This window comes from Eptatretus burgeri, chromosome 7 (genome assembly GCF_056783735.1).
Source record: "Eptatretus burgeri isolate ZD-2024b chromosome 7, Ebu_testis_v1, whole genome shotgun sequence".
Classification (NCBI taxonomy): Eukaryota; Metazoa; Chordata; class Myxini; order Myxiniformes; family Myxinidae; genus Eptatretus; species Eptatretus burgeri.
Window position 1 is genome coordinate 22211451 of NC_140967.1, and position 14778 is coordinate 22226228.

Below are 14778 nucleotides of genomic sequence, written 5' to 3' on the forward strand. Positions count from 1 at the left end.
TGACAGCCCCTTAAAGGATGCATTCTTGATGTAATGTTCGACGAGAAACACGCGTTCTTCCACAGTGAGCGCCATGGAATGACTTCGTGAAAACCGTTCAATGTCACTGCCGGGTCACGTGATAAATCACATGATACCTGATAACTCTCAGGATCATGTTATATCTTTCTGTAACATTTGGCTATATTTACACAAACTATTACATTCCTAACACATATAGTTTTTCGTGGATGGGAAGTATTTATGGTTCTGAATTTAAAAAAATCACCCTTTATTATGCTATTATCATTGGTGTTGCTATTACTTTTGTTATTAGAAGCGGCCTTGGAAAAATGACATGATTAGCTGTCTTAACATAGACATACATCTTAACACGGATTTCACCCAAGGTGGAAAACCCCCTTGGGGAGGGTGGCAAATTAAGTTGTAACGACCTCCATTATGTATGCCTGGTGTTGGCTTAATGGTTAGGGTGGTGGGCTTGGGATCTTTTGATCCTGAGTTCAAATCCCACTCAGATGTTTAATTAATACCAGGTGGGGTTGACTGCCTGTAATCCTTCTGAGATCGGCAAAAATGAGTGCCAGCTTGCTGGTATTCTGTGTTGGAGTGGCGACCTGTCCAGGATTGTGCCCAATAGCCCAGGAGACTGCTTTTTTGCAGCATGTAATACTCTGCACAGAGTATGATCCCAGTGGATGGATGGAACCTCCATTGTGTGATGCTTAGTCCTGCCAAATTTGATTGAGATTGGATAAGTAAGAACTGAATGGATTGTGGTCATAAAAACAGTCAGAGAGATGGACACCAAATTGCATATTTTAATATGATTATATATAAAAACAGGAAACCAACAGACTCATTCATCCTGGCTTTTGGTGGATGGGAATTCAGTGTATTGTTGAAAAGTGATGGTTCTTATGCATTTTGAATTATTTAATTTGATGTTCACTGCTCAAAGTGACCAAATTGCTGTTTGATGAATGTTCTCTTCATTCTCTTTTTTTTTTTTTTTTTTTTTTTCTCTCTCTCTCTCTCTCTCTCTCTCTCTCTCTCTCTCTCTCTCTCTCTCTCTCTCTCTCTCTCTCTCTCTCTCTCTCTCTCTCTCTCTCTCTCTCTCTCTCTCTCTCTCTCTCGTCAAGGCATATGATGGCTTTGCTAGTCTGGGTATCTCTCGTCTCCTTGAGCCAGCTGACATGGTGCTTCTTGCCATTCCTGATAAGCTCACCGTAATCACTTACCTTTATCAGGTCAGTATTTTCAGCAAGATTCAAAATAAAAACAAATATATACTAGAACAAGACTTTTTTGGCAGCTTGACCATTGTACCTTGTTGTTGCAAAATCTTGTCACCAGTTAACCTCAAACTATTAAGTATTTATTCCTTTATTTGTCACTTTATGAAAGTTCCTTGATTTGTTACTTAATGCTGCTGCTAAATGAGTTTTGTGGTGGTGCTGTGCAGATCCGTGCTTACTTCACGGGTAAAGAGCTGAGTTTTCTTCAATTGGGTGAGAGGCCAGGGGGGAGCACATACAGGGTGGGTAGTTTTTCAGAGGGCACAAAGTCTTGCAAGAACACCGTGGCAGAGACAGCTATCCCCATCAGCTTTCCAGCTCTAGAGTTAAATCACACCTTGGACGAAAAACCCCACAGCAAGACGAAGCAGCAGGCTGTGGGTGGATTGGAGCCAGTGACCGTGCGAACGAGCAGCCCATTATTTGAGAAAACATTGCACCTGGATAGCGCTGAGATGAAGAAGTGTGTGGCACATAATGAAGTTGGGAATACCCTGCAATCAAGCGAGGTATTGACAAATGGGGGGACACAAAAGGTACCTGTTGCACCTTCTTTGGAATCTACATCAACAGTACAGCCGGCAGTAGCAGAGACAACCAGAAGTCCTGGACAACAGCATCAAGTTACAGCAAGTTTCGATTCGACGGCAAAGAAAATGAGCCGTAGCATTTCCCTCCCATCCCAGGAGGATGTGGAAAATGTAAGTATTTTTGTTTTAATTACAAGAAAGTTACAATGTGGATAAAGACTATTCAGATAATTGCATCTATCTCATGGCTTTGCACATATGTATCTTGTACCTGTAGTACTACATAGTGTGATTCATTGAAAAACGAACTAGAGAGTTCATAGAACACCTTGAGAAACAAGGACATGGGCTGGGTCTGTGAGCAGAAAATTTGTTTGGTTGAGATGATGCAAAAATATTTTGTCCAAGTCCTGCTAAATGCCTAAACAGAAGGGTTTTTAAAGTGCCGAAAAGAGTAGTTGTGTTCTACAGTGTTCAAGTATATAATTCAATTGAAATAAAATAATGATTGTAGAAAAAAAATTCTGACCTTTACCACCTTGATGCAGCATCTTTTACATTACCTTATTTAACACATTACATTAGTTATTCGTGCCTGTTGTTTGTGTCCTTTATGACATCCTTAAAAACAGTAAGCTTCCTGTTTGGAATGATTTTCAATTTTGCTTGACTGCTGGACAGAGTAAAAACAATTATCTCTCCTCTCTGCGTATGCACAATCTCGATGAATTCAGAGCCAACGTACTGCTAAACTACCATTTCTTTTTCTGATTCAAGTTCCGATTTGTGTTCAAAATATAACATTCAATTGAAATCAAGTTGTTCCTCGATCCTAAACTGACATTTGTAGATGGACATACAGACCGACATGCAAAATGCAACAATTGCTTACCCCGTCTTTCTCTTCACACGCACTGAGTAAAAACAAAAACATATGACCATAGCATTCCATGCCACATATTTGAAACTAAGGGGGGGAGTAAAAAGGAGGGGAGGGAGAGAGGACGGATGGAAGGGGGAGAGAGAGAGAGGATGGAGAGGGGAGACATGAGGAAAAGGGGGGGTGAGAGAGGGGAGGGAGGAGGAGGAGGGGAGGGGGAGCAAGGAGGGAGGAGGGGTAGGGAAGCTAGGAGGTGTGAGGAAGGGGGAAAGAGCGAGGAAGGAGGGGGATGGGGAGAGCAATGCCTCACCAAACATCATTATACTCTTTGGGAGGGGTAGGGTGAGAGTGAGGAAGGGAGGGGGGAAGGGGGTTGGGAGGAAGTAAGTGTGAGGGGAGGGGTTCTCGACTTGCGTTTGGTTGTGGGATTTGAAGAGAAGGGGTGGGGGGTCGTACAGGATTGAATAAAATGGGATAGGTTAAAAAAGCACACAGAGACTGCCAGGAGATGTCCATGGGGGTTGAGAGGGGAAAGGCTTTGGGAGGAAGTAAGCATGAGGGGAGGTGGAGGGAAGGCAGCCTAATGGGAAGGGAAGGCAGCATGGGGGCAAGGTTAGGTAAGGCAGCATGAGGGGAAGAGAATGCAGTGTGAAGGGAAGGGAAGGCAGCATGCGGGGAGGGGAAGGGAAGGCAGCGTGAGGGGAGGGGAAAGGAAGGTAGCGTGAAGGGTGGGGAAGGGAAGGGTGAAAAAAATATCTAAACAGCAACATTTTCTTTTTAACTTGTGAGGGGAAGGCAACAGTGGGAAGGGAATTTGTGAGGGGAACACCTGCTGCAGCAATAAACATGTCACCATATTGCATTTTCATCCTGTGTTGGATTTCACTGGAATTCACACCCTCATTTCCCAAGAAACGGATGACAGAACGTTGCTCCTCCCTGGTGCATGCTTCTAAGGGAGCCGCCATCTTGGAACTGCTCTGCCAATGTCATACGCTCAATGTTTCCAGATATAAAACAGGCAAAACATGACTCTTACCCATCGATATAACATGTCATCGACAACTCCACACATTGCATTCTCGAATTTATATCGCCATTTTAAGGTTACTTATTGACTGCCACTCGTAGTATAGAAAAAGATAGAGTCGATGCGTTTTGATTTTGCAAAGCTGTATTCTCTGGAGGAATGCTCAACTTTACCAAGACTGGTGTTGATCTTTGTCAGTGGACAATTCTAATAATCGGTTTTATCAACTGTAAGTGAACAAAGGTATGCTAACAAAGAGCCTGGGAAGGAAAGTATAGTTGTCGTTTCGGGTATTAGCCCTTCTTCGGAGCAAGAGAGGATGCTGGCATGCTCAGGATACCAATTGAAACAGGAATATGGGCAGCAGAACCATTAATTTACTTGTAAAGTAATATTGTGCAATGACTTTCGTTTCTACACTACCTAAGGCTCATGATAAAAGACAAAGGACATTCGGACACATGTGACAAATTGACTTAAGATATTTAAACCCATGGTATCTGAGTTCATAAGGCAAGTGAACATGCATTGCATTAAGCAGTAATATCTTCTCACATTCACTGGTTATGTTCTTTCTAAAACATTTGTATTTTCCATCTGTTTAAACTGAACGTTAATTTGAATTGTCTCAGTATTCATGAAACAATTGCAACAACATATATATTTATATTTACTCATGATGACTTTTTTATTATCTGATACTTAAAATGTTAACCCTTTTCCTTTTCTGCCGTCAGCCTATATCAGAAGCAAAACCAAAGACGTGCCAACTTACGAAGTCCTCCACCTTGTCCGATGTTGGCACTGGCTCCCAATCTGGCGAAAAGGTCTGGGAATCTCAAAGGATCTAAACTGACATGTATCATTCATTTATATATCCAGGCATGGATGCAGTATCTTTCATCAATGCACCCATTCACTTGTTTAGTGTACAAGTAACAAGGTTTAATAATTGAGTTCCCAATGAAGACGTCACAGCATGTGGTTTTAACGGCAGTGTATGAGCATCTTGGTTACGAATTGCCAACCTATGTTAGATACTTGATTTGCAATTTGTGATATTCCTTGATATTTTTTTCTTTCACCTTGGTGCAATCTCTTTTCCTTTAGCTTGCACTTTACAGACATGTGCAAACAGTGCTTGAGCCTTTAGGCAACTTGACATGAGGCATTTTAATTTCCTTCCTTGAAATTTATTAACTTCAGGACTCCACAATTTTAGTCTGCGCAAGGTTTCCTTATGTTGATGTGACAATGAAGGTGTGCACTTCTTGCTTGGAGCAATATTTAGTTCGACATCCAGTGGAAAAGCAACAGCATTCTTTGTATATTGGCTTTCAGACTTCTCGGGACAGGCAAGATGAGCTGAAGGAGCGGGCACGGTTGTTGCTGCAGCAGGCGCGTAAGGATGCTTCCTTAAAAGTTGGGGTCCTGCAAACAACATCACGGCATACCCAGAGCAAACAGAAGGTCTCTACAGCCCAGGTAGTGTGAAGGCCACATCGATGCCAAGAATGGCTGAGCTGTGTACGCTTCATGGTTAAACTTAAAAAAAAAACTTGTATACAAGTTGTCTTGTGGAAGCTTAACAGCAGTTTACCTCGTCGAGGGATGCTAACTTGGATTATGAGTTCCTGTAACTTGATCCAAATAGAATGGCCCAAAGCATATGTGCCAGACATCCCCAACTTAAAGGATCAACTATTTTGCCTCAAATTTGAATGACATCGAGATAAATGCAAATCTGAAGTAAAACTATTGTGATGGTCGTGTGGTCTACAATGACTGCTATGCCGCCCGGCGGGTATGGAACGAGAAAATATCCACATCTGCAAGGTTAAATTGGTGAAAATTGGAATATCTGAATGCAATGACTGCGGCGGAATTGCCGACAAGTTGGTCGAGCAAAGCCCGTCAGCGATTCACGTTGAGGTGCGCAAGCACAGACCTAAATTACCAATTTAACAGGTTAATACGCCAATTGCCAAAACGCTATGGAGCCCACTTCCAATGATCACACAAGTTTTCATCAAACAGGGGTTTATTTACAGAAAAAAGGGGGGGAGGGTGAAAAAGCATGGCTGCTTCACGGCGATCACAATTAAATCAAGAAATTATGGCAACATGCTCTGAAACCATGATGGTCTTAGCAGTGACACCTTAAAGCATTCATTCGGGGAAACACGGAACTCAGAAGGGGTTTCATAAGAAAACGAACTTGTCTTGCGCATGTGGTGTGGGTCTGTCGTCCATGTGGGCTCGCTCCTCAACCCTGTCTCGGTGCTGGACTCGCTTGGGTGTGCCGCGGTTTGGTGTGGTTTCTCCTCGTGTGCCACTCTCCAGTACTAACTGGAACTCGACCAGTTTCCACGCCAGCAGCCTGCAGCAGTCACAAAACCGATCACGCCCAGCAACTGAAGACCAACCGAAGACCTGATGACCTGCAGCAGATCATGCAGCAGTCGACCCCAAGATGAAAATTGACCAGCATCAACAAAAGACACCAACAGAAGAAGAAGGTGTGAGTGTGCACGTTGTCTGCACTTTTATAATCCCCACAGGGCCCGTTGAAGTGGGACATACCCCTTGGCCAACACAACCAGCCAGATCTCCACATCAGGATAGGTTTTTTTTTTGTCCATCTGTTTTTGTCCATTTTATTTGCCCCCTAAACCAGATCCATAACACTTGTTTCTGGGAATATGGAGTGTTGAGTTTGAGGACTTGGGGTAGGGGAGAGAATGTTTGACAGTCTTCACTGACTTCTCATGAAACCTGTTTTTCAGGTTTGCTGAATATCATGAGAATGATTGACAGACTGAGAGCTCATTAATGATTATGTGGGTGGTGGTGCATGGCCATTCTTAGTTGGTGGAGTGATCTGTCTGGTTGATTCCGATAACGAGTGACACTCCGACACACGAACTACTTCCGTGACCCAGCTCACAGGCCCATGGCTTGGTGTGGCTGGTAGACTAACTTCTTAGAGGGACGAGCGACTGCAAGCCATGCGAGATGGAGCAATAACAGGTCTTTGATGTCCGGGGCTGCACGCATGCTACACTGGACGGGCCAGCGTGTACCTTGCCCTTTGCCCACAGGCTCAGGCAAACCGCTGAGCCCCATCCATGATGGGGACTGGGGCTTGAGACAGTGTCCCATGAACGAGGAATTCCCAGTCAGCACGAGTCATCAGCTTGTGTTGATTAAGTCCCTCCCCTTTGTTCGCACCGCCCGTCGCTATTATTGATCAGACGGTTTAGTGAGATCTTCAGATCAGCCCCTGCACGGGGCGTCCGTGATACACATTACACGTTGTCATTGTGTCAGATGAGCAAACTCGACTGTCTTGAGGAAGTAAAAGTCGTAACAGAAAGAGAGGTCATTTTGAGTTACATTTTTCTCTTACCATCAATTGAATCATAAAATTGGACACAAGCCAGGCCACCATTGCCAGGGGCATCTATGCTCTTTGCGGTTTGTGATAGATTGAGTGCATGAGAGTAACAACTAATATCTTTATAACAGAGTAACAATTTAATTACAGCAGCTATTATAATATAATGTGAGTGCATTTCTTTGTATGACAGAGGGTGCAGAACAGTGTATCCTGCAAGTTCACAGGAATGGATTGGACCTTCAAAGCCTTTTCACACTGGCAAACAAATTAATCCCCACGAGTTAAGCTGCCATTATGGGATTTATTTTGAAATTCCTTGAACCTCGATCTCAGTTAATTTTAAGAAAATCAAAAATCAAATTCAATTTTGTTTTTTGAGTTGAGCGCACCAAATTATAATTTAGGGTTGGACAAATCGGGGTATTTTTTTGAAACGGGTGTTTTTTATGACCAAATTACATGCTGAGTACGAATATGACAACAAACTTTGCCTGTGACAATGTTTTCGGTCGGTAAATTCGGAAAATTGAAAATGGCGGCCAAAAATGAGATTTTTTTCTTCCATATCTGCATTTTCTCCTCTACCACCATCCAAAAAAGTCAAAAACTATGTTTTTGAGCACGCTGATCACGATTCTGAAGGCCAAATAGTCGAAAAATGCACAAAAAACGAACTAACGCTCTTTTGTAGTGATTTCAATTTGATTTTTGGAACAAACATCATGTAAACATGTAACCAGATCAACTCAGTTCAGAAAACTCAGTAACAGTTCATCAATATTCGACATGATGACTGATTCCGGTTTGATAGCATTCCTAATGGATTGCTTGAGTTCCATTGTAGTGAATTTCTGCATTTTGTATGCCCCCTCCACTTTCACTCTTCTCCTTTGCCTGATGTCCGGAGCTGTAGTGCACCGGAGGAATTTGATTTCAGCTATTAGCTGTTTCTCTGTTAGTTCGTTCACAAGATTCAGTGAATCCGGTGTGAGGGGTCCACCATGGAGCTTGCACTCATCTAAAAATTTCATAGTCTTTCTGCCTTTTTTCCTTTTCAGCTCCTCTATTTTCAGCAGGGCAAGTTTCTTTGTTACTTTCACAGTAGACAATAAATTGCCTTCGATCTCTCTGGCGTCCTCTGTGGCATCCGACATGCGTGCCCATTTCCATTCACGCATACGGTCTTATTCGCTCAATCGCTGGAAGGATGGGTCTCCAAGGAGTCGATTCGTTGAAATGATGTTCTTTTGCCCGTGGCATTTGACGGACGTCGACCCACCACTGATCGCAATTCTATTGTCCAACTTGGCGAATTCGCCTTCCGTGCCGAGATTCGTTATTGGAGAGTACTGTAGTTTTGTCTCGTCGGTGCTGGTATCTCCACCAAAGAACGAAACTTCTGCCAACTGTCTCTCAACAGTGTCAATCACTTTATTGAGGACTGCCCTGTACAGTTTTTTCTGTCCCGTGGAATCACCACTACACTCTCGCTGCTTAGCTTTCACCTCTGGAAATTTTTGTTTTTGCTGGTCGTCTTTGTTGATTTGCTCCACTGTGTGCTGTCTGGTCAGAGGACGACTAGTATCAGTTGGTGTTGGGTAAATCTCATCAAAACCTGCTTCGGAAGTCGCAGATTCACAACTCGAGTCTTCTTCTGAAAACGATAGTCGCCTCATCGAAGTTCCCTCTCCAAGCCTTTGCTCATTCTCCTTTTTTTCTAGCAACCTATGTCTTTTCTCTCGTCTGTTTTTCTGCTTCAACCAGGACGCAGACACCGCCGAGCAACATGAGAACTTGAATGTACCATGTCAGTTATTATATCATAGAATCTGTCGTCGTTCGCCGTCATTTTCACTTGATATTTCTCTTCGAGCTTTCGCTGATACTCTGCGTCCTTAGTTCTTGTATCGTAGGCCTTGGTCGTCATCATTTCATTAAATTTTCGGACGTTTTTCCACCAACCATCAGTCTTGTTGAATTTCGTACTCTCACTTTGCTTGCAGAAGATTTTGAACTGTTCATACAAGTCCTTCAACTTACGAGCGACACTATTCTCATGGAGTGGGGAAACATTCATATGTATCCATAACTCGCAGAGTTCATTAGAAACGGTTTTACATGCTTCCTCAGCAGACATCTGGCGTTGGCCAGTTGGCCAGCCTTTTTACACAAATACATTATCCGACAAATCACAGCTTGGCCAGAGGGTAGCCTGGATCCGCAGACGATATCTTCGTTCTCTTGATACACCACATCATCCAATGTTTTCTTCACCCTGTGGCTGCACGTTGTCCATTGTGTTCCTTTTTCCATGACTATCGATTAATCTGAAAATACATGCAGTAACATATTTGAAGAACAATGAATATGCTCCCCAGACCACTAAAAACAAGCGGAAAGTCCACAAAACAGACATCAAAAACTGTCAAACTGCACGATACAAGGAAGCTATAGCACCTGCAACGAATACAACGGTAAATTAGGATTCTACAACCCTGACAACAGAAGAAATAGCACATTCGGTGTAGTGGTGTATCATTCAGTGGTTGTCGATGCCAAAAATTCGAGGTTTTTAGCCGCCATTTTGAATTTTTGGGATTTACCGACCGAAAACATCATCGCAGCCAATTTTTTTCCTCGAATTCGTGTTCAGTGGACAATTTGGCCAAGGAAATCACTCGTTTTCCTCGAATTTTGCGAAAAAATGCATTATTCGCCCAACCCTAATTATATTGTGATTATTTTCACGAAACCACATTTTAAAATGTTCACACTAACACCACAAAATATTTCCCATTAAGGCTTGTCCAAAGAGGTTTCAAACAATGCCAATAGTAGCACAAAAATAATTTGATGAGTCCTTTAACCGTAAGCATTTAATAACGAAGTGTTATAAATTGAGGATCTATATGTTTCATGCATGCATGATGGGCTGAATGGCCTCCTCCTGCAACAAAGTTTTTTTTTAGTTTTTGGTTACAAAGTTGAGGCTTGTGGAAGATTGAGAACACTGAATGGATTGGGATGCAACAACAAAAGGAACAATAGAAAGAGAGGGCAAGCACCAAAAGCAGGGTTGAATGACAAAATAGAGGGAGACTTGGACAAATAAGGGATGGATATGGGGTGGAGTGAGGCATGGGGAGGATGTACACCGTACAGGGTGGACAGGGTGGATACAGAAGCTAACTCTCAGGAGGGAAAACTGGGAATTTGGAAGGAGGTGGGCTTGGGGGTGGTTGGGGGAGGGGATGATGGGGGTAGAAAAGATAATAGTTTTGGATTGGGGATGATCTCAGATGGTGATGAACAGCGATCTTGAAGCCCTCGAGGGAAGAATGGCATTGAAGAAAATGTGGAGGTTGATTCCACAGGTGGGAGAAAAGAGGAACAATGAGTGGAGGTGAGCATTGATCTTGGATTTTGGGAGTTTCACCAAAATGGCGTTGATAGTGGACCAAGTGCGTTCTGCAGAAACCTGTAGGTGAGGAGGTGGGGGGGGGCACCAAGCACAGAAAGAACAGAGGGTGCAAGACTAGAAAGGAGGCAGGAGAAGCAGAGAGAGAGAGACCACTGAATTGTCTGCAATGGGAAAGTTATAGGCCCATAGACTCAGCTTCATCGTGGGAGCTTCCAGTGATGTTTAAGGCCTTGGTTTCCATGATATCAAGCTAAGCAAGGTGTAAGGCAGGGGTGCCAGCCCAGAAGGGAGAACAGTACTCTAAGATGTGGGTGAAGACAGACCTTGTCGGTGGATATGAGCTCAGGTATGCCAAGGAAGGACTTTGTACGATGGAGGGTGCCCAGGGAAGAGGCTGAAGAACAGAGATGCCCTGAAGAGAGGGAAGAGGCTGCTGGCTGCCTATCTATCTGAAGGATGAGGGACATCATGGCAGAGGGTTGAGTCATCAACAAAGTGACAGGATTTTCCTGAGAGTCAGAGAGTTAATTGATTAAGATAAGGAATAGGATGTGGGCCCAGAAAACTGCCTTCAGGCACATTGTATGATGGAGGATGCCCAGTTGGCAACTGGCTTTGAAGACCAACTTTGTAATGTGGTTTTCCCAAGAAAGATTTTGGCTGATTGTGAGATCCAGGAGTTTGAGTGACTGAACTTCCTCAAGAGTATTGTTCAGAAAGTAGATGTGAGGGCTTGCCAAACGGTCCTTTCAGAGAGGATTGTTAAGAAAGTAGATGGGAGGGCTTGCCAAACAGTCCTTTCGGAGAGGGAGTGTGTGGGATTTGTCTCGATTGAAAGACATATTACAAGTAAAGTGTTTGATCAGCTTGTAATTTTGTCAAGGTTTGAAGACAGGGAAGAGGCTGCTGGCTGCCTATCTATCTGAAGGATGAGGGATGTCATAGCAGAGGGTGGAGTCATCGACAAAAAGATGAAGAGGATTTTCCTGAGAGTCAGAGAGTTTATTGATGAAGATTAGGAATAGGATGTGGGCCCAAAACACTGCCTCCAAGCACTCCAGCCTTGACAGGGAGAGGAGATGAAAGGATTCCGTTGCAAGCCACACATTGGCTACGGGAGTTGAGGAAATCAGTGAGGCATGTGTGGACTTGGCCTTGGATGTCATAGGCAGAGAGTTTGCAGAGCAAGGCAAGATTCCAGACAGTATCTAAAGCTCGAGATATATCCAGAGAGATGGCCCTGGTCTCATGTTTGACACTCTGGGTTTCCACCCATTTTTGGGAGTGTACGTAGAAGCAGCATGTCCAAATTAGATTTGTCTGAATCCAAATTCATGATCTGAGACAAAGCCATTGGAGAAAATAAAGGATTTCATTTCAAATGCGATGATAAATTCCATGGCCTTGCTGATGATTGTCATGAACTAATAGATCTGTAGTTAAGGTGATCGGTTTTTGTGATGTGGTGATGTTGGCTGATTTCCAACCAGATGGAATATGACCTTGGGCAAATGATAGAGTGAAAAGGGCAGAGAGAGAAATGTGCAAGACCAGCAGATCAGGTTTTTCGGGGACATGAGCTGATGCCGTCAGGTCCAGTTGCAGAATCAGAGTCTAGGATTGCCAGAATCTTCACCACCTTCTCAAGTGCAAAAGACACAGAGTCCACGAGCAGTTTGGTACAACTGGGTAGGGTGGGTACAGAGAGTGAGGGGCTGTGGACACAACATTTGGGAGCAAACACAGAATTGAGGCATTCGGCCTTCTCAGTAGCAGAGTGAGAGCATACATACTCCAGAGACAGACTTAATAAGGTGCCACCAGGTTTTAAAGGAAGGAGACCAGTTTGAAAGATCAATCTTGAGGTTGGGCAGATGTTCTTTTCTGGCTCTCTTGAGGCTGGACACACTTGTTGTGGACTTTGTGGAAGGATCTGAGATTGCCTTCGGTTGGTTTTTCTAACCAGGAAGAGAAGGCAAGTTGTTTCAGAGCAACTGTTTCACCACAGGATTGAGTGTGCCATGGGCTGGAAGAAGGGTATGACAACTGAATACAAGATCGGATGGATGTGTGCACAAGAGAGAGAGCAGGTTTCTGTGGAAGAATTCCCAGGCTGAGTTAATATCGGGGGCAGTAAATATAGGAGACTAGTCCTGAAGTGAGATTGCTGCTTTGCAGTCTCTGCCGGTTCTGCCTGAGTGAACTGCCTGAATTGCTGGCACTGCAGAAGCAATCACTAATTGTAATTGGGTAACAAAATATAGAGGGGCATGTACTTACTAATATAAAGTCGATGAACGAGTAATATTTAATCAAATCGATAATGTACATAAAATATAAATGAAAACCAGAAACCAAAAAACGGTCTAAAAATCAAAATTTCACTGCTGTATTTTCCGTTCTATAAATCACACTTTTTATCTGCAAATAAAAGGTAAAGGTTGGGGGTGCGGTTAATACACGGGCATAGAAAAATAATCAGTCTTAAAAGCGATCAATTCTGAATTTCAATGAAATTGCAAATGAACACTTTTGTAGCAGAACACTTGCTGTTAAGCTCAATTTCACTATTTTAATTTTGAAAATTGGTTCAGGTTAAGACTTTGTACAGCGTTTTATGAACTGTGTGCGGAATTTCAATAAGTCACGCTCGGAAACATCCGGAGATGCCCGGAGACACCTGGAGTTTATGTGCGCGGCATAAATAGATCCTTGCGGCTCTGAAACATGCCATTACAACAAAAGAAGTAGAAGAACACCTGGTCTCACATCAACATAAGAATTGTTCACAATAACGAGACTTTAATAACGGAGCAGCCACCTCAAATAAGCTTGCATGGCGAGCTTCCCTTGTATGGCATGTTCAAGAGGAAGACACTGCCCAAAGACAAGTTTCCAGCCGGCGTAATTGTTGGTGCGCAGCAGAAGGGTGGATAGACGAGGGACTTGTAGTGGTGACTATCTTTTTACATGCATCATTTTCTCCTTGAACATCCGATACAGGCAGAATTAATCCACCAGGCTTGTTCCTTACATGCTGACACTATGCTAGCAAATGCTGGATAGTGGTGTGTGGTTTAAAACGAGGAACAACCAATCGACCCCGAGTACTTTTCAAAACGAGAGCAGGAAATGGATTCAAAACGAAGAAGAATAATCTCCCGAGTGCAAGGAGCCACATGGGACAGTGAAGCTTTAAGAAGTACCAGTGCTGTTCTGTTCTTTTGGATTATTTTGGTTCTCTTCGTTCTTCCTGGTTCTCTTCGTTTTCCCTCATTTCTATCAGTGGTTCCTAACTTGCTTCCCATGGATTGCTCGTGTTGATCAGACAAATTATCTTCTTTTGCAGGCCTTTGTATTCGACCCAGGTTTCGAGGAGCATTAGCTACATCTCGGTGGAACCACCATAGACAAACTTCCCTATTTCCCGGACTTGGTATTTTCATCAGTTGAAAATCAACATTTCGTGACGTGTTTCCCGCCGGGATTTTAGACCCGGATTCCAGGGAGCTTTTGGCCACATGCATCTCGGTTGAATTTTCACCATTACTCCCGTCTCTACATTGGCTGAGCATTATGTTGACTGGGAGACTGCCGGCATTCATCAAGAGGATGAGAAAGGTCGACCTTCTGATGATTTGTGGCTGGATCCGTCAAAGTGTGGGAGGAGATACTGTCGGACATCATGAAGCGAGCATTTCTAAAATGCTGCATCTCTAAACATGGACGGCACAGAGGACGACACCATTTGGGAGGAGTAGGCTGCAAATGATGGTGACAGTGACGGGGACTTGCTCTATCCTGATTCGGACAAGAAGTTACTTGCCGTCTTCGACAAGGAAAGCAATGACGAGGATTTCCTCGGGTTTAGTTGAAAAGCTTCATCAAACCCAAACGGCCCCTTTGAGGGCCACAAATCCACAAGGAATATGTATGATACCAGTATAAATCCCTTTTCCTTATTTTTGTAGGAACAAAAAAGTCCTTTTATAATATTTCAAAATAAGAAAGAAAAAATATAAACCTCTTGGTGTCCTCTCCTCTCCCTCTCTTCCTCTTCTTGAAAATGAGAATATGACTGTTAGATGAAATGAAGCGGACATGAGAGTAAGCATGTTGATACAGTACCTCCATCACTTTGTTCTGTGCAAAGTTAATGTACAGACGTATTTAGATCTCCAGGGTGGCCAGAAAGTCTGGAAACATAGACGAATATACA

General features: G+C 43.4%; 1 protein-coding gene across 15 annotated transcripts in view; it reads left to right on the forward strand.

Annotated features, from left to right (window-relative positions):
• The window catches only part of EHBP1 (EH domain binding protein 1), a 340218-nt gene that overhangs the window by 189364 nt on the left and 136076 nt on the right, over nucleotides 1-14778 (forward strand). For all 15 annotated transcript variants that reach the window (XM_085887653.1, XM_085887654.1, XM_085887656.1 and 12 more), the window contains 4 exons: nucleotides 1143-1250; nucleotides 1466-1999; nucleotides 4476-4565; nucleotides 5080-5223. In XM_085887653.1, the coding sequence (XP_085743779.1) occupies nucleotides 1143-1250; nucleotides 1466-1999; nucleotides 4476-4565; nucleotides 5080-5223 (876 nt within the window). The remainder of the gene's footprint in view (nucleotides 1-1142; nucleotides 1251-1465; nucleotides 2000-4475; nucleotides 4566-5079; nucleotides 5224-14778) is intronic.